The 19,711-nt window shown below is 39.4% G+C and overlaps 2 protein-coding genes across 3 annotated transcripts; both read right to left on the minus strand.

Annotated features, from left to right (window-relative positions):
• Nucleotides 1-295: 295 nt before the first annotated feature.
• Nucleotides 296-5,952, minus strand: EMB3101 (Tetratricopeptide repeat (TPR)-like superfamily protein). Its single transcript, XM_088717526.2, has 2 exons — nucleotides 3,436-5,952; nucleotides 296-2,875 (listed from the first exon to the last, which is right to left on the minus strand). The coding sequence occupies exons 1-2, from the start codon at nucleotides 4,885-4,887 to the stop codon at nucleotides 2,861-2,863; spliced, it is 1,467 nt and encodes a 488-aa protein (XP_088573652.2). The 5' UTR covers nucleotides 4,888-5,952; the 3' UTR covers nucleotides 296-2,860.
• A 2,946-nt stretch (nucleotides 5,953-8,898) lies between these two features.
• Nucleotides 8,899-19,451, minus strand: LOC103722918 (RING/FYVE/PHD zinc finger superfamily protein). Of its 2 annotated transcripts, XR_015976065.2 has the most exons (9): nucleotides 18,168-19,416; nucleotides 17,677-18,044; nucleotides 13,209-14,423; nucleotides 12,936-13,115; nucleotides 12,694-12,783; nucleotides 12,444-12,557; nucleotides 12,295-12,365; nucleotides 12,083-12,205; nucleotides 8,899-9,635 (listed from the first exon to the last, which is right to left on the minus strand). XR_015976065.2 is itself a non-coding variant. In XM_008813649.6 (8 exons), the coding sequence occupies exons 1-8, from the start codon at nucleotides 19,015-19,017 to the stop codon at nucleotides 9,270-9,272; spliced, it is 3,513 nt and encodes a 1,170-aa protein (XP_008811871.3). In that variant the 5' UTR covers nucleotides 19,018-19,451; the 3' UTR covers nucleotides 8,899-9,269. The 2 variants fall into 2 exon arrangements, 1 of the variants encoding a protein (XP_008811871.3); XM_008813649.6 differs by having other exon boundaries at nucleotides 12,444-12,783; nucleotides 18,168-19,451.
• Nucleotides 19,452-19,711: the final 260 nt, after the last annotated feature.

Consider the following 19,711-nt stretch of genomic DNA (forward strand, 5'->3'; position numbering starts at 1 on the left):
GTAAATGGGCCAACTCTTCCAAACCTATTTATAAATAAGCTGGATTCATATTTAAACCTTTAACCCGTTTAACCCATTTTTACCTATTGAATCATAACCCGACCCATTTAACACATGTTTAACATTTTTAAAATCTGCTTAACTTAACATATTTAATAAACGGATTATGTAAATTAATAAATAGGTCGAATTTAGATTTGGATTTTTGACCTATTTAATAAACAAGCTAAGTTCAAATTCGCAATTTTTTGACCCACCCCACATCCAACCTGACCTGTATCCGATCTGATCCAATTGCCATCCCTAATTCTAGTGTGTATACTTGCATGTCTTCGTCGAAGAGTTGGGATATCTTATGGAAGATCCGTTGTACCACCTAGAGAGTAGACTTTGGAAATTGCTTTAGGGCTGCCTTTCCACATATGAGGACCTTCATAATTTGCACCTCCGACCTGATCATATATGTGTCACCTTGTTGAGGAGAACACTCCTCATCTTTTCTCCAATGCAAGCATGCTAAAAAGAGTGGCCTTTGTTTGATGCAAGAGCAAAAGACTTAGAAGCACAATAATATAGATTTGAGTCATGGGACAGCCACTTTATACAAAACAAACACCAAAGTTAGGCTGTCTTCACTTTACCCCTCAGTATCCCCGATTGTCGGAACAATAATTAGGTAATGGTCCTTTTAGATATGTCAGGAATGTTTGAGAAAAATTTAGAAGCAACCCGGACCTACATGAGCTTAGCCGCAATGATTGGAGTGAAGGAGCTTGGCTTCTTTTTTATGGCAACGGAAAATGATTATTCTTGGCCTATATATCTTGTTTGCTTTTGATGGTATGGAAGCCAAGAAATGGTAAAATTTTCCATGACAAAGTTAAAATCTCGAGGTTACCAGTTTAATAAAATATTAAGTTAGGGTTTGAATTTTTGACATGCCCAATAAAAAAAAGTCAGATTCAAATGGATAAATTTTGACCCGTTATATATCCAATACAACCCGTATCTAATCCGACCTGACCCGATTTCCTCCCCTAGGTCAATTGCCTTTTACAAGGACTAGAAGGATTCTAGCTAAAGCACATATAAATATAGCAGCTCTAGAGAAAGCAGTGGAGCTGCACATCCATTGAGCTCATCGTCGGAAGGGCTACTCTCACCCTTGTCTTCATTGTTGGAGGGGAGAAGAGGATTCCTTAGAGGAATTACAATGCTATAAATCACATTAGGCTTTTGCTTCCTATTATTTGGTAGTGAGTTGGCCTTTGATTCAAATTGGTCAATAGGAATCATATTGAGCTAACTCAAGTTTTGTATTTTGATATTTCAGGTGCATAGTCTAAGACATACAAAAAAATTTAACTGGGGCAGATATAGATGTTACCCTTTAACCAAAGAAGAATTTTTTTTTAATAATCAACAATTATACCAGAAGAAATAGAAAAAAGAAAATTATCAACTGAAAAACACCTTAGTAGTAGTAGTAGCAAGGGTCCATGCCAATATAAAAGAACAACTTTTGAAAAAAGGGAACATATGAATTTAAACAATTTAATAGGGCCTGCTTGGTTGCAAGGAAAATAACTAAAAACTACATTTTTTTCAAAAAATATAAAATTTCATATATTTGGTTCAATAGAAAAGCAAATATTTAGAAAACATTTTTTCCTGGATTTTGGGCATAACTAGTCTTTTTCATTTTCTATCAAAAATATTTAACAAATGAAAAACAGAATTAAGGCCCTCCTAGAAAAGTAAAATCGAAATATTTTTAAATTTCTAATTTTCTTATTTTATAAACCAAAGACTTTCAACTGGGACTTCTCCACTAAAAAAGATCCATTTTCTTTTCATTTTCCAGATCTCTGCTTGCAACCAAACATATTGCTGTCAAAATACTACACTGAAATTGTAATTCTCCACTAACTTCACCTTCGTTAACCTCCATATTTACCACAGTGATCAAAGGAGGAAAGAAAAATGAAGCTATAATTTGTTTTTTCTCAAACGTAAGATAAATTCCTCTATTGTTCTGATACAGTGCTCTCTCACATGTTAGAAAAGAATTTGACCATTGATGCACAGGCATAGTATAAGAAAGTCAAATGTAAGGTAGAGATCTCTCCTAGTAGATCTTTTCATGCAAATGGATTTAAGTGGATTAGAAAAGAATGTTGTTTCCTTGAATACTTATTATGAAATTCAATGATTAAAGTTGCTTATACATCAAGTCTTCCAAGATATAAACTTTTATTTTGAAATTAAAAGTCTATTTATTCTAGGATGATTTGATGCATCTAGAGGATTGTAGTCTCAAACATAGCAATACAAAATCATTGATGAATAATCTGAATGGAGATTCCACACCATTAATCATAATTTATATTATAAAAAATATCTAAAAGGTCCAAAAATGGACTATTTTGATGGCTCAATAAGATGAATTGCTGCAGAAGTGAGACTTGGGGACCTGAACTCAGGCCATCAATACCCAACCTCTAGTGATTTTACCAACCGATAGCAGGTGGCACCCTCATCCAAATTTGTTGGATTTCAACCTACCACTGCATTCAACGTATTTACGATCAATGGTATGAGTTTTTATTGTGTATATCATTTTATATAATTTACCACACTAGCACCAGTAGTACCATTCTTTTCTTTCTGTTTCACATTTGATACATAGATACAAGGCTTCCAAAGAAAAATTATTTTTACTTATACATGATGTAGAACATGATCAATCGTATCGACTCTCAATCTAAAAATTTACATAGCCAAATTTAAGAATGAAGGCTTCAATCCTTTTGTGAAAAGAGTAGACCATCTCTTCCCATATATAGATGTTGGTAGAGCATTATACCTCAATGCGCTGGATGCAAAATCAATATAGGCAATTTAAAATGACAACCTATGCTAGTACTAGGGATACATAGTACCTAAATACCTGTAAATTCCCAATCAATTAACATCATATATGTTGAATGTCACTTACCTCTAAAGTCAGTCAGAAAAGCTGAGCATGCCTTAATTCAAAAGAGACCACTCAAGGCAGTTATTAGATCCTCAAAAGCGAATAATTGCTGGGTTACCAAACAAAATTTTATTTTCATAACCAAAAAAAAAAAACTTGTCATCATATTTCTTGATAAATCATATGGATTTTTCATAATTACATTTATGTTTTTTACAGCAGTATTAAATATTTATAGTCAAAGTTCGCCGTCGTGGTACCAGACTCTGTGCCGATATCATTCTATCACGTCCGGCACAGAGACTGATTCAGCATACCGAGTATCAATATGCCCTTCATACTACTTACCAGTTTAGTACTGGTATAGTATGGTTGGTACGGCAAAGTCAACAGCTAGGCTCATGTTCCAGAAGATCCCAAAATGAAGAAGATTTCACCAAGTCATCAACCAAACATACCATGGACACCAATGAGGTCCAGACATCAGCTTGAGGGATCTTCCCTTGGCTGATCATTTCCTCCAGCCACAGCACAGCTTCATAACTTCTTCCACTGGAACAAAGTCCTCGAATCACATTATCAAAGATGGCACTCTGAGGCCAATACCTCCTCCTCAGCATCCTCTCCAGAATTCGAGCCGCCTCAAGAAACCGGCCTTCCGAGCACAAGCCATCAACCAAAAGCTCAAAACTCTCCTTGCTCGCAACACAACCCACCTGCCTGTCCATCCTGTCCAAGTATCCGGCCGCCCTCGTCGCCTTCCCTCCCTTGCAGAGCCCTTCCATCACCAAATTATAAGCTCTCACAGTCGGGACGCAATCCCTCTCCATCATCTCCACCTCCACCACCCTCGCTCCATCCTCCACTCTTCCTTCTTTACACAGCGCGGCGATCTTGGACTCGAACACCGAAACCGGTGGCCGGAACCCTCTCTGAATCATTTCATCGAACAGCTTATCCGCGTGCCCGAGCTTCCCCTCGGCATACAGATCAACGACCATCGCTTTGTAGCTCGCGAGGCTCCGCACGCCGCCAGACACCAAGGCGTCGCCGATGATGCTCTTCATGTCCTCCAGGCTCCGGCCCTGGAGCTCCGGCGGCCGGAACGCGCGGCGCCGCCGGGGGTACCGGAGCCCTTTCAAGAGGACCTTGGCGAGGAGGTGCTCGGCCTCGGCGACGCGGTCGGCGGCGCAGAGGGCCTCGAGGAGGGTGCGGTAGACGACGACGTCGGCGTCGCAGCCCTTCTGGGAGATGCGGCGGAGCATGGAGTAGAGGAGGTGGACGGCGTCGTCGAGGCGGCCGGCGTCGCAGAGGCCGCGCATGAGGGCGCGGTAGGTGTCGCGGTCGGGGTAGCAGCAGTAGGCTCCGAGATCGGCGAAGACGTGGAGGGCGAGGTCCGGGCGGCGGGCGCGGCAGAGGGCAGCGACGAGGAGGTTGAGGGCGGGGGCGCCGAGGGAGGCCTCGCGGCGGCCAGCGAAGGCGGCGAGGAGGCGGAGGGCGTGGGGGAGGCCGTCGGCGGGGTTGAGGGAGAGGAGAAGCCGGAGAAGGGCGAGGAAGGAGAGGGGCCAGGAGGGGCAGTTGGAGAGGGGGAGGAGGCGGAAGAGGGGGAGGGCGGCGGCGGGGGAGGGGGAGGAGGAGATGGCGCGGGCGAAGATGGGATCGGAGACGGGGGAGGAGTCGAGGGCCATCTGGGAGAGGAGGGAGTGGAGGAGGGGGAGGCGGGGAGGGGGGTAGTTGGAGAGGAGTTGGTCGGCCATGGCGGCGTAGACGACGGAGTTGTGGCGGTACGCGGGGTAGCGGAGAGGGGCGGTCCGGAAGAGGTGGAGGGCGGTCACGGGGTTCTTTTGCCGGCGGATCAGCTGGGCGAGGTAGGTAGGCGTCAGGACCCGCGGCCACCGGACGGTAGCCATGGCGGGGACTGGAGGACGAGGAGAGAGATTTTAAGGTACAATCTTCATCACAGCCTTCTATTTTCTCTTTGGTAAAAATAAAATAATTAAGGTTTTCTTTGGCAAATAACAATTTCATTGGGGTCATTGAACTCATATAAAGTGGCCTAACGACACGAGCATAAGTAACAATATTCAGGAAGTTTTTTTGTTTGGTTTGAGTGGATTACAAAAGTTTTACATGAAATATCATCAAAAAAAAACAATGAGACAACAATCCCACACAATAAGAAATATTGCAACAGCAAGAAAATGTAGCCAAATCTCTCTCTCTTATGTGTGTTTGTCCTTGTTATGGATGTGTGGCTGCATGCATGAAAACTATATATTAAGATAGTCTTATTTTAAAAAATATATGTACAAATTATTAACCAATGTTATTTTTTAAAAATATATGCATAATGCTGTGGTGGCTAAGAATGAGTTTTTGGTTCAATTGCAAATTAATCACAATTGGACCAGATACCAAATGTTACCTTGCGGCCTCCTAATCTCGATCATAGAAAACTTATATCTTCTCTGGACTTTTTCTAAAAGAAAACCATATCTTCCTTGCTTCCCCATGCATCGCCTCACTTCCCCATGTCCTGGATTTCACTCTAGAAAGATGAAGTAGAAGAAGAAAGAGGAGGAAGCGGATGGATCTGAAGGAAGAGAGAAAAAGGACTCGATTGGGCCACTTCACCTCCATTCCATCATACGTATTCTTGGCACCTCATACATGGTTGCAACTACTTCACCCCACCCAAATCTAACTAGTGTTTCATAGGGTTGGAACGGTTAGGTTGGGATCTTCTACCGCTTTGTCCCAGCTCGAGAAGATATTTTGGGCTTTGGACTAGGCTTGGGCCAAGACTAGCCTGAAACCTGGATGACTCCAATGTAAGTAAGCTCGACCGGGCTGAAAAGCTTGGCACGGCACAATTCCCAAACCTAACCCATTTAAGAAACAAAAGTAAATCACCCTTGTGCTATCCAACTACATTCCTGCTGGACTATGCAAAACGTGTATGAAAGAGAGAAGAGAAGGCCCCAGTGGGATGCGGCTGATTCAGGATATCTGTCGACTTTTGGGTGAGTGCGCATTCTATCGAATTGCTCATGCCTACAGAGAGACAAATAATGCGGCAGATTGGGTGGCATCCTTTATGGCTCAGTATTCCGGAGGCTTTATTTGGGACAACCACTCCTCGGTTCCGTCTCCATTGTATTCTCTTCTCCTTCTTGATCTTATGGATAGCACCCACACCCATTGTGAGTCACCGATAATCAAGCAACCAATAATATGCATTTATAAGAACGAAAAATTATGTATTTGCTCGTAGTTAAAGGAAAAATAATTTTTGAAAATAGTAATTAGCTTTCCATGATCTCAAATATCAATAATGTGTTTATCTAACAAGATGTGTAATTGCATGCTCACCTATGTCACATGCCCCTTATTTCTCAAATTTAAGATAAACACATACCCGATGGAATGGAGAATGAAGAGGCACCCACCTTCCATCAAGGGGTGTCAAGAGAAAATTGCAAGCTTGGGTAGAATGTGGTGAAGGAGAGGAGTGTAGTTTCGTCTGTTGTAAAAATAGGACATACATAAATTACATCATTTACGACAAGGTTTTCTTAGAATAGTTATGCCTGTCTTAAAGAACTTTGACTGGCATAACAATTCCTCATTTATGCCAGAAATTTTAAGACTGTTTGGAAGGCATAAGCCTTATTTCATTCCTTATGCTAAAAAAAATGCAGCCTTAATGCCCTTTAACCAAATAACTTTCTAGAATTAAAGCCTATACAGTAATTACATTTCTAATAAGACAAAGCTGTATAAACTGATTATAAACAAAGAGATTGAGAAAACACATTCTAATATATGCAAATATAAAACAATCACTTGCAAAATATTATATTAATTGTGCAGTGGTACTTACTTATAGAGGCCTAAAAGTCTTGGATCAAAATCGTCTTCTTTTATTCTAGCTGATTACCCATTTTTTATTTTGTCTTTTTTGCTCTCTCTTTGCTCTCACTACTATTATTTTTTGGTACATCCTCTCACTACTTTGCTCTATAGTTGTTATTGCTCTTTGCTGTAGGAAAAAATATTGAGGGATTGCTACATCCTCCTATTTCTAGGAGGTTAATTTTGATCAAGTGTCCAAATATTATAAGGTAATAATTAGGTGTCAAACTAAGGCAAGCTATGTGATTCACTTGTAAATAAGGTGGCTATTTTAATAGTGATAAGCATGATGTAATAGCTTAGCAAAAGAGCATGAGATGGCAACATATTAGAAAGCTCAAGTTGGTAGTTCTAAAGCAAGCATGAGGTGCCAACAAGTATGAGGTGGTTGTTTAATAGGTAAGATAGAAGTAGTAGCTCACCAAAGAAGCATGAGATAGCATCTCAATCCCATGCATGATATGGTAGCTCACTAGGAAGCTTGAGATGGTCTAACTATTGGATATTTATGATTGCCCTTGGATTTTTCTTAATTATACTTAGGGTCTTGGTTGCACTAACATTTTAGTCCTAATGCATCATCTGTATCTTTAATATAAGCCTACATAAGTAAATTTACTTCTATATAGATTACATACAACCCAACTCAACTAAGCCTTAATTCCAAGCTAGCTAGGATCAGCTACATGAATCATTTTCATCCATGCTGCTTTGTTTAGAATCACAAGTTTTAAAAGATGTACAAGTTCTTCCTTACCACTTTATTCCATGTAATTTTTAGTGTACCTCTACCCATCTTTCCTTTTATATGTATCAAATCATTCACGTTCTTGGTCATATAACTATCTTATAAAATTATCCCTTCAACTTGGCAAGAATCCTACCATCATATCATATCCCAACTATACTTCATTTTATCCGTCTTACTTTAATGTTATCGATAATATCCTCTTAAATTTTCACTTCTTTATTAATAATCTATCCTAAATATCGAGAAAATAATCAGTGTTAGACACTTTACAACAATTAGTTTTCATTACATCTTATTCTCTATTTTAAATTTTATTAAAACTACATTCCATGTATTCTGTCTTAGCCTCCTTACCCTAAAATCATTAGATTGTAATGCACCCTTCCGTAATTCCAACTTATGATAAACTCTGATCTTAATTTTGTCAGCTAAAACTATAACATCAGCAAATAGGATGCACCAAAGGACACATCTTGCTTGGTAAGCCGATCCATTAATGGTGTAGAAAGACAAAAATTTAGAGCGGATTTTTGAAGTAAACCTATTGTCAACCAATTCATTTTAGAAAGAATCACCGGAACTTTGCCATCTTATTCCCTCCTGCATCCCAAAAAAACCAGGCTCCACTGCATCATTCACGATCATCCGCGAATATTTGACTGCCATGAAGGGGAATCGATCGACTACTAACATTATTATTATTATATAATAATCATAGCGTTGGTAGTCCAAAGACTAACTAAATCCACAGAGAAGCCTTCCCACGGTCTCTTGGGTACGAGCACGGGCTCATACACTCTTCTTGCCACCTTTTCTTCCTGACAAGGACGACACGGCTAGACAAATCTTTCAGCGTCCAATATTAAATAGATTACATAGATATAAGCTGCTAAATATCCAGATCATCATACAAGTAATCATGAATAAGATGCCCCAAAGTTGGATGTTACAAGAAGAATCCTAATGACTCAGGAACCTTACTGTAGAGATTGAAAGCGATCATCTCATTTTACCATACACTATCAGACGGGCGAGTTTATCCCCTTCAACTTCTATACCCTGTTTCAAGACCGCATCAATCTTCTTGTTGGATTTAAAGACATTCATATCATCAGTGATAGGACCATGCTCCTTGGCCAGCCAAATTGAGAGCCATTTTTGCTGATAATGCACCTTGCTCTTGCATAAGTTCTTTGCTGTTTCCCTGCTGTTAAAATTGGAAGACAAGGTACAGGAAAAAGAAGAGTACCAACCATTGTCATAAAGAAGGATTGCTGCTATTATTGAGAGAACTCAAGCTCTTCTGTTCACTACACTGCTGCGAAAGCTGGCAGCAACTAGGTTTAAGATGCAATTTTACATATACACTAATGTTACACTCGCAGACGGACGTCCCAAGCCCACGATACAACATTTAATGTCCAAAAATTGGGTGATATTCTTCCTTGTCAGAGGGAGGTGCTGTCAAAATTACTTTCTCACACCTGTGGTATCGGCATCTCCTGAGACAGATCCAGGGTAAATTTGTGGGTGGGCAGTGCAACGAGTCTGCAAACCAAACATCAACTAAGTATCCATGTTCTTGATGATGTGTTTCTAAAAAAAAACAACATCAGCATTGCTTCACTAAGTATCATCGGAGCTAGAACTGGAGAGATCGGCTCCAACAGCATGTGACCCAACTGCCGGGCTTTCATCCTCGCTAAATAGGTTTTCTTTACCCTCGTTGCTAGAATGAGAGAAGGTATCAGGATCATCATCGGAAGCAGCATCCTGATTGCGTCTCTTCCGGGCCTCCTTCACACCCCTGCCTCGCAGTTCAAGCCATCTCCGCTTTCGGGCCTTTCGCTTGCCCTTTGGGAAATCTTCATGATGTGACTCCGCACCCCTATCTTCTACCTTCCCGGATGCCTTGTTCTTGGCCTTTTCATTTTCTGATTCTGTGGTTGGCATGTCAGAATCAAGCTTTCGCCTCTTCTTGCTGGAATTGGTCTGAAACAGATACTATTCTATTCATATCTTTTACGCAGCCAAGTGCAGAAAAATTTAACCAAGTGATTCATAACAGGCTTTGATAATGCAGCTCTGATCATAAAGTTTGATAAAAAGAATGTGATGCAATGACAATATCCATGTACAGCAGCCGAAGACCATGTTTCAGGAACCAGTAACAGCCGATCAGTCATCTAAGATGGACAACAGAACCATACCAAAAAAAGAATTTTTTTTTTTTGCATGTATGCCCTTCAAAATATACAAGATTGTATGAATACCTTTATAAAATTGCTACTTATATGTATATCCTCATAAAATACTTATTTTGCTTGTATGCCCTTCTTTTTCTTTTTTTTGTATATATGTACCCATACCATCCAACATTGTTGAAAAAATAAACGATTTAAATTTAAAATGACTGAAATACCTTTACAAATAGACATGCAAAAAAAAAACTTTATAAGAATACACATGTAAATAGTAATTTTGCAAGGATATTCATACAATTACGCATATTTAGGAGGGTATACACTTAGAAACATCCAATAAAAAATGATCAAAAATTAGTAAAGATAATATAGTTGTTCTTAATAGAAAAAGATGGCAAAAAAAAAACTAATATTATCATATTATATCACATGATCTCATATTAATATCAACTCTTATAGAATCAATCATGCTGTTTTTATAAAATTCTCACCTCAAAAACAAACAATAACTCAATATTTACAAACCACTAAAAAGTATTTTACTAATCTAAGCATCTATAATTAATTTAAATTTGATATACTTCAATCTTTTAAAAATAATGAAGAATATATAGAAATCATAGATTCAATATTGATAATTATATCAAAATCAAATGGAGAATAGCATTACCAAAATGATTACCTAATATTCCAATTTGACTGAATCATGATCTTAAAAAAGAACTTTGACAATGTGGCTTAATTTTTTTTTGACTTGTCAATCCAACTAAATTGTAAAAGACTTAGCAAGTTTCAACCAAGTTCGGATCTTTTTTTTAATGAATTTTTTGAATGTATACCTTCATAAAGTTACTATTTTTGTATACCCTTATAACTTTATTTTGCATATCTACCCATAAGGGTATTTCAGTCATTTTAGTTTTAACTATTTATTTTTTAACGACGTTAGATGGTACGGATACATATGCCAAAAAAAAAAAGATATAAGTGCAAATAATAAATTTACAAGGATATTCATGCAATTTCATATATTTAGGAGGGTATACATACAAAAAAACCTAAAAATGAATAACATAAACTTCTTGGCTGTAGCACTTTATGATGTGTTATGACCCAACTTTCAGATTTGCATGGCTTTCAACTAATTGCTAGGTGTATTATATTCCAGTCAAGGACCACTTGTAAACTGGACAGCAAAATTCTGGCTTGGTAAAAAAAAATGCACATTCGCTAATTCTATATACAGCCTGTCTGGACAGCCAACCCATTTATCTATATGATAAATGCATGTTGGAAGGTGTGAAGAGCCAAGCCAAAAGGATAAAAATGATGGAGGCAATGCAGGAATCTATAGGACCCACTAGAAAGACTAGAAGCACATTGTTAAACCACCAAACTTTAGCTCGGATGGTACAATCCCTTGCCACTTTAGGCAACAGGCAGGGGTTCGATTAACCAGGGTGTCCTCCCTGTTTCAGTGCCTGTTAAGTCAATTCCCTGGTATCATGAATGCTAGGCTCAGTCTGCCTGGAGATCGGGGCTTCAGCCAGCTAAGGGGATTTGGGGTGGGGGGAGGGTTTTTTTGTCTTCTTTTTTCTCCACTCCTTAGAGTGGGATGGGGTGGTGGTAGAGGCCCTTCCCATTCTCACAAAAAGAAAAAAAGAAAGAAAAAAATTTGTTAGATGCATTCCAGTATCCTGAAGACATTCATGGCTGAGGAAAACAGCCTATGCTGAGTCCTCCTATTCGTATATTCATTCCCTTTCACTACTTAGCAGCCCCACCTGCAAGGAAGAAGTCATGGATAGACGCTAGAGTACTTGGGCATACAAACAAGTCATTAATATACTTCTATTCACAGAAGCATTCACTGTCATTTGTCATTTATTTCAAGGTCTCCAGCAATGAGGAATAAATATCATTGCATCAACCTACCAACTTTAATCCCGCCTGAATGGGCGGTCATCGAAGGAGGAAGCAACAGCAAAACACTTGCAATGGAATCCAATTATTCTCACAATTACCTGGCATATGGGTACCCCTTATCCTGTAGTATTACTAGTTGAAATAGAAAAACATAATAGAATAACGACTGCATCTAATAATCAGGCGTCAAAGCTATAAACTAATCCATTAGTAAGGCTGGTTGCCTAAAATAAGGGTATTGCCAAAGAAAAATAAAGAAGAATGAAATAGTATAGATCAATACAGATGGAACTGATATTGGTTGCATACCTTCGGGGCTAGATCAATGAGATGAGCCCATTCACTCCTGTTTCTCAGACAATCATGAACAGCATGTAAATGACTAGGATAAGCATAACGTTCCCCATTTGGCTTTCTCAGATCATTCCAGTACTGCAAATAACACACAAAGCAACAGACAAGATCAGAACTATAGCAAACACGTAAGGTTAGCAGCATCTGATAGGATGGTAAAGTCATACAGGGTGAACGGCGTCACATAGCTCCTCATATGTAATGTGCCTGTTCTTACTCATTATCTCGTCAATTAACCCTGAAAATCAAGTATAGGAAATATTTGTGATAGAGCCAATGATTTGATCTGTTGCACTTTAAGCAAAACTGGACGTACCTGGCAAAGTGCGTGAAGCAAGAGTACCATCATCACTCGGAACATCCTTAGGTGAGTTACGTATTGATGAAGTTGATCCAGTGGCCTCAGATGAAGGAGGACCACTGTTTGTACCTACAGTGGAGGCAAGAGGAATATTTTTCTTCACTGATGTCACAGTATCAGAAGATCTATTCTGTGTATCCTTCTTGGCAGAACCATCGGACATGAAGGAAGATTCTTGATGTTTCCACTCAGGTGAAGACTGTACCTTGCAGATCCTTCTGGTTTCATCATTTATCTCACGAGAATTACGGGAACTCTCTCTGGATGCATCTTCTTTATCCTTCCTTTTAGAACCCTACAAAATGCACTAAAGCCCAGATCAATTAACCCACATAAATACAATAAAAAAGATCATCTAAATAACGATACTGTAGCACAGAGCAAAGGAAACTGACGTTACTGCAGGCGATACTTCTAGATGGACAGTTTATGGGAAACTAGTCTTACCGAAACATGATCCTTTCCACCAGACCGAGAAGAACGTTGATCCTTTCCACTAGACCCAGAAGAGCGTTTTGAAAGCACACTCGTAGTTGGAGCCAACTGCATGCCAGCTGCCTGCCGCACACGTGGTACCCTAGGAACCCTAGGAGAGCTGTTTAGCTCTTGATGCAGAAGTAGTGCAAGCTGTCAAACAGAGGTAGCGAATATGAGAAACCTGACAATTCATTTTTCTCCTTTATCAAATATGTTACATAGCAAATGCAGTTTCACTCTCACCTCTTCATCACTTAATGTTGTGGTAGCATTAACAGGTGCTGGCGGATGCATAGGCATTGAACTATTGAACACTTTTGATGAGGGTAGGGGAATTGGTTGATGGGTCTTTTCATTTTTCTGGCTTGAGTTTGAAGACATCTTGATTTGAACAGAGGCAGTTTGAGTCTGTGATGATTCATTTGTTTCACCAGAGCCTAACACAACTGTTGTCTCTTCTGCTTTTGATGATGGACAAAGTAGTTGTTCTTTTGAATCTGATAAAGTATGCTTAGAAGCAGAAACAAAAGTTCTGCTTGTTTGAGATGATTTAGATCCAGAAGATATTGATCCTTTTGGATGGCCTTTTGCTGGTTGTCTTGAAACCTCTTGCGTGCTTTCTTCAGAAGATACAGCGGTTGCTGCATTGTCTTTCTTGCTGACTGTACACGCACTCACCTTTACTCGATGTTTAATTAAATGAACAGCCTTTCTAGATGTTGAAGATGTCATGATGCTCTGTGACTTGTAAATACCGGAAACAGATCTTGATATGACAGGTACAGATGAAGTTGAAGAGGCTTTTCCAGCACCTAACACCAACTTCCGTCCACCAGACACTGAATGGCTCTGATTTTGAGAATCAGATTTCATGGTTCCATCAACATTTACTACACAATGCCTCAGTTCTGAGGAAACCTGTTCTGGTGGAGATGTTGCTGACTCTACTTCCAACCCGCATTGATTATGGTCATTAAAACTAGCAAATGTTGCTTCTGTCATATTGTCACAACCTTGATGACTTAGTTCTGGTTCTTTTTTAACATCATGTGCTTTCGGTTCATCAAATGGCGAAGCAGTAACACTTAAAATGTCCCGAAGACTCTCAGATGATTGACCAGGTGGCTTTTGAAGATTATAGGGCAAGTGATCCATGCTATGCAACTTCCCATCAGTAACAGGATAAAATGGTGATTTTGAGTTTCCTGCAGATTGGTGATCACCCATTTCAATCTTCACTTCAGTTTTATCCAGTTTTGAGCTAGGTAAAATCAAACTACTTGACTCAGAAAGATTCGGAGTTTCAAGCACAGCATGATGACTATTCGTGAGATCACCAGTAGCAGGCTTTGAATTCTCCAATTCCAACATTATACTGCATGCACTTCCATTTACACCCCCTTCGAAATGGCTTTCATCCTTCGGTTGTTTCAAAACATGTCCAGCTTTGCCAACAACCTAGTCAAATGTATGAAGGAGAAAAAATTGTTATTCACAAGACATAAGTTTTCTGCAACAGAAATACAAGAAGAAAGGATTGTCCATTAACTTCACCTAAATCAGTTTTGGGACCTTTTAAAAAGCATAATCAAGTATAGTTGCGTTGATCAAATAATTCCTCAACTTAGAAAAGAAATATTTCTCAGATTAATCAAGAATTATAAAGAAAAACCTATCAACTGAAAGAAGAAATGTGATTTGGTTCTGGCCTAATCGATCCTTTGATAGCTCAAATTCCTCATGTTCAAAATTGTACATGATGGTCTATGAGGCACAACATACTCATAATCATGATCATATTCATAATCATCCAGCCTTTTCCCAAATATTTTGGATTGGATCCTCATTTGCCAAGTATTCCTATCTTAAGCCACCTGAAATGTTATTCCAAGTTTCTCCACATCCTTCTTCACATCCATTTATGCTAATTTAGTTCTTCCTCTTCTTTTCTTACAACATTCAACACAAACTCAAGTACCTCTCTTTAATTTAGTTAATATAACCCACATCTATTCTCTAGAAAAGCAAGGCATTTGTTACTTAGATAGATTTGAATTTTTGCTACAATTAGAATCAAACTAGGTTCAGATAAGAAGGAAGAATGAGCTAGAGAAATTTTGGGTCAGGTAAAATTTGTAAAAGAAAGCCCCTCTTACATTTTGGTTCTTAATTGTCTGCCTAAAGAACAAGAATTGGAATCCAATTGGATTTTTTTCTATTTTTTAAAAGCTAGATGGATCAAAGAAGAATAGGGGGTGCCAGAAATTTTGCGTTGTACGGAATTTGCATAAGAGAATAGTGGGATCTCTCTTATATTTTCCTTTTTGGTCTCCTTTAAAAGTAGGATGTGGAATCAATCTAACTTCGAATCAAAGTGAAGAAAGGGCACCAGAAATTTGTTTCCTTAAAAAATAGATAGTAAAATCCATTGGATCTTGAATCAGGATTACCTTACCTTTTTCCACCCAAATAAGAAGAGGTGAGAGAGAAAAGGTGGGTGGAGAGTTGTCATGGACAAAAATTTGAGGAGAGATCAACAAGAGATGAGCATTTTAATTATTTTCTTTTTTTTTAAAATGGCTGGGTTTATTTTGGTGTGATCAGTTATTTCTTATACGAAAATCTGAAGGGCATTTTTCGCAGAAAATATGATAGATGGAGTCAGAGTACAATATTCCCCAATTCCAAAAATATCTTTTATAACATAAAATGTATTGTGGCTATGTTTTAGTATGTAATTCAAGCATTCTTAACTAATGAATTGTTCATGTATAGCAATTAGTAAACCTAAGGAGTTAAAATTGTATGGAACACATCAAGGTGCCTTTTTTCAAAGAATGATTAAATTTTAACAGAAAAATAGAATATATAAAGTTTGATAATAAAATGATGCTTTAATAGGATGTGGCAGCAACATACGCTGTTTGATTTAAGAATAAGGCATCTGGAAGTGAACAGATTCATAGTCAAGTTTTGCTACCAAAAAACTTTATTGTCATGATCTTGAGGTTGAAAATGAAAATTATATATAAAATAACTGAAAAATTATTGAAAGCAAGGATGCAATCAAAGTGAGATTTCTAAAAAAAGGTTAGTATGGACAACTTCAAGTTTTACCTATATTAGTCACCCACAACAATCAGTGCAATTGCAAATCCTTGAATTAACAAATGGATATCTCATTATAATTCTTGAATAATCAATAAATACACTGAAACAATCTTAAATTGTTAAATAATTCATATATAGTTAGTTCAATATTATAAGAATATGTCAAAACAATTCAATCAATGAATATGACAAATAATTAGCCAAACTTTGGGTACCCACAAGAACTACATAGGGTACACATCTCAAAATGATCTTTGCTGAGGTCTGTCACGCATAGATATAAGAATGATGGTGATTAAAATAATAACCAAAAAGCATTTGCTGAACTTTAGGCTAAGTGACATATGGTGAGCACATATGACTGCTAGGAACTACCTCCTCTCTCCAGTAATGGTTTGCATACTTAACATTGCTTTCAAGCTGATAGTCAATATGCCATCCAAGCTGCCTAACTCATGACCCATCATAAATGCTCTCTTTGTATCATCATTAACCTTTCTCAAATCAGATTAAAATTTCCAATCAATTGCTAGGCAAGAAATTGCCTGATTACTTCATCATTCTATTATGAAGCCAAAGTAGTTTTAGACATCCCTAATACTTTTACCAAATAATATTTTATCATCCAAAAAAGATTCATGGGCATAACCTATAATTTGGATTTCATGTTATGCTACCCACTTTTTCTTCCTCTTATTCTTACATTTTTGTACTATATTCAAATTCTGTAGTACAACCAAAATAGCTTCACAGCATAACCTATAATTTAGATTTCATGGTATTCTACCCACTTTTGCATCATCTTATTCTTACTTTTCAGAAGCATACCTTTATTCAAATTCTGTAGTATATATCAGTATTTAGGAAACAATATACTTTCTTTTTTGGGCGCGCCGAGAGGGGGGTGTTAGATATACATTTGTTATCTAATCCAAGGAAGCTTGCTTCGTCATTATCTACATATACATACATAAGTATATCTGCATGTATATGTCTATGTATTATGCATGTATTTGAATTGATATGCCTTGTAGTATCTCTTTCCATCATTGCTGAAGCCACCACAACTTTCTTTTAGTCTAAATTATAAAATTATCTCAACTTTTACCACTCAAAATTATAGATTTACACCAATCTAGGTCTTCACATTCAGAAATAAGATCACCATCTTACCATATTGTCTTTTACCAAGAACTCTGCTAGACCACTATATATGCATCACACCAGATCATATTCCTATTTTTGTTTGTGCTAGCTATGAGTATCCCGCTCCTCTTTTAAGATTGTTAAATAATCAAATGGCACATTTTTTCTATCACTCTCCTTTTGTTTGACACACAAGGAAAAGAAAAGAATCCGGTAACACTTTATCATTAGATCGAGTTGCATGGACCTACTAAGAGGGCTCTACTTTCTGTTTAAGTGGGTATCGTAGTTTCATTCTGTTTACAGCTTCCATCATCTTTGAAGATTATAGGACTGATATAGAGGTAGTCCTTTCAGAATTCACCTCATGTAATGCTGTGTAAGTAATAGTTTCCGAATAAAACAATTTCTCCATGCAGATGTATACAGTAAAAACAATCAAGTGAAAACATACCTCTTCCTTCACAGATTCCTCAGGTAGAACACTTCCTTTCCCGTCAGATCCAACATCAGTTTTTTGAGGAATTTCAGTTCTTACGGGATCTGGCTGAATAGCTTTCTCGATCTTCATGGGTATTTCCATTGAACTCTTTTGTTTCATCCCCTGTCCAGAAAATGCCTCCACAGAAGCCTTTACATCAATTAGGTGTTTGTGATCAACGCCATTATCTGTACCTTCCGGGTGATCAGTAGAGCTGGGCTCCATCGGCATCTCTTCCTTCCTATCTCCGCTCTTCCTATCTGGAATACCAGAGTCTGCAACCTGGAAATCACCATCCTCCCGGAGTTCAGTTTTGTTCACATCAATGATCGGAACAGAACCTGTTACATTAAACCCCAAAAAACAACAAAACCAAATTCTTGAATAATCAATAAACAAATAAAAAAAATCAAGAACAGTTTAACATTTTCTCAAAATTTACAAACAATTTATGCAATACTGACCTCTCTTCTTACTATCACCCAAAGCTTTGTCGACATCAATCCTAGATTTCTTCTTTGCGCTCCGGTCCTTCCCCTCCCCTGCCTCTTCCTTCCTCTTCTTACCCGAAGAAGCCCCGAAAGTGCGAAGCTTGCTCCTCTCCTTCTTCCCAGAACTCAACGAGCAGCCGCCACCGCTTGAAGCTTTCTCTCCCTCTGCCTTCCTGACCCTGTCCGGAGACACTTTCCTCTCAAAAGTCCTCACGGGTACACAAGGGACAGCCTCCTTCTCCTTCGACAGGGAGAACAGCACGTCCGCCCCCCTGCTGGCCTGGTTCTCGCCGTCCTCCTCGTCCCAGCAAGGAAACTCCCTGTACCGGAAATTAAACTTCTTGGGAACGTACCCGGTGCACCGCCACAGCTCGGAGGTGAAGACCGACGAGAGGCCCTGGAAGAGACCCGGGTCGCCGCCAGGGACCCCCTGGACATGGACCCGGTCCTCGATGGGAACGTCGGTCCAGAGGCGGAAGGGGGGGCGGTGAGGCGGCAGGAAGGGATCGGTCTTGGTGGGGAGCTCGATGAGGAACTGGGCGACCTCGGTCTCCTCGGTATCGTCAGAAGGGAAGGAAGGCGACGGGCGGGGGCGCCTGTTGGCCGCTGCGGCGGCGGCCTTGCAGTTGTGGCAGGCGAAGGAGGCCTCGCCCTTGGTGAAGCGGGAGCAGCGGGTGTGGACCCAGACTCCGCACTCGTCGCAACTGACCATCTCCTCCCCGTCGTCGAAGGTCACGCCGCAGGAGCAATCCACCGTCCAGGAGCCGTCGCCCCAGTCGTCCGGCGGCTCCGACGGCGGCAGGCGGTGCGAGCGCCCCTTCATGCCGGTCAAAGATTCTTGGCTTCTGAGAAAATCCCTAATTTCCCTTTATAAGAGGATCTTGGTCTCTGGATCTAGCCCTAAATTGAGAGGGTTTGCTTTTGTAGGGAATACCCTAATTGGAGAAAAAAGGGGTTTTTTTGGCGGAGGTTTCTGCTTATTGGGCGAGGGATCTGATGAAAATGGCTTGGGATTTTGGAGAACAGGGGAAGGCGGGGCGAGGGTGCGCGTTCTTTGTTCTCTGGGGCGCTCTCTCTCTCTTTCTCTCTCTCTCTCCCTCTCGTTTCCGGCTCGCTCTTCCCTTCTTTTTTTTTTTTCTCAACGGTTTGGAAACAGGGGAAGAATAGCGCGGCCGGTTCATGTCTATCCACGCGTAAGATGGCTTCCCCCACACGGAGGAGCGGACTCGGAGGGACATTCGGTTCCGGTTTAACGACGGTGTTGGCGTCCGGTATGGTGGCCGCTTTAGTAGAACGCGGTTTCGCCCAGGAAAATATTTGTAACCCGCTGGTCATTGGTCCGTGGTATGCACGTGAAAATATAATTTTAAAATTTTATTAAAAATATAAATAACAATACCTTACTTATTATATTTTAATAATATGTTTAAAAATTCGGAAATATACCTATACTAAAAAAATATTTAAAGAAAAAGTAAAAGAAAATAAAATATAGAGCTGGGTCCATCTAGTTTTGA

Source organism: Phoenix dactylifera, chromosome 3, assembly GCF_051530095.1.
Source record: "Phoenix dactylifera cultivar Ajwa chromosome 3, Ajwa_hap1_PhDact_Kaust_v1.1, whole genome shotgun sequence".
Lineage (NCBI taxonomy): Eukaryota > Viridiplantae > Streptophyta > Magnoliopsida > Arecales > Arecaceae > Phoenix > Phoenix dactylifera.

Excerpts from the sequence above, each read along its gene's own strand:
- EMB3101 (XM_088717526.2), bottom strand. The coding sequence starts at position 4,887 with ATGGCTACCGTCCGGTGGCCGCGGGTCCTGACGCCTACCTACCTCGCC.
- LOC103722918 (XM_008813649.6), bottom strand. The coding sequence starts at position 19,017 with ATGAAGGGGCGCTCGCACCGCCTGCCGCCGTCGGAGCCGCCGGACGAC. Across the intron at positions 12,366-12,443 it reads TGCTTCACGCACTTTGCCAG|GGTTAATTGACGAGATAATG; the intron begins GTACGTCCAGTT and ends CTTGATTTTCAG. Across the intron at positions 12,206-12,294 it reads TATGTGACGCCGTTCACCCT|TACTGGAATGATCTGAGAAA; the intron begins GTATGACTTTAC and ends TGTTATTTGCAG.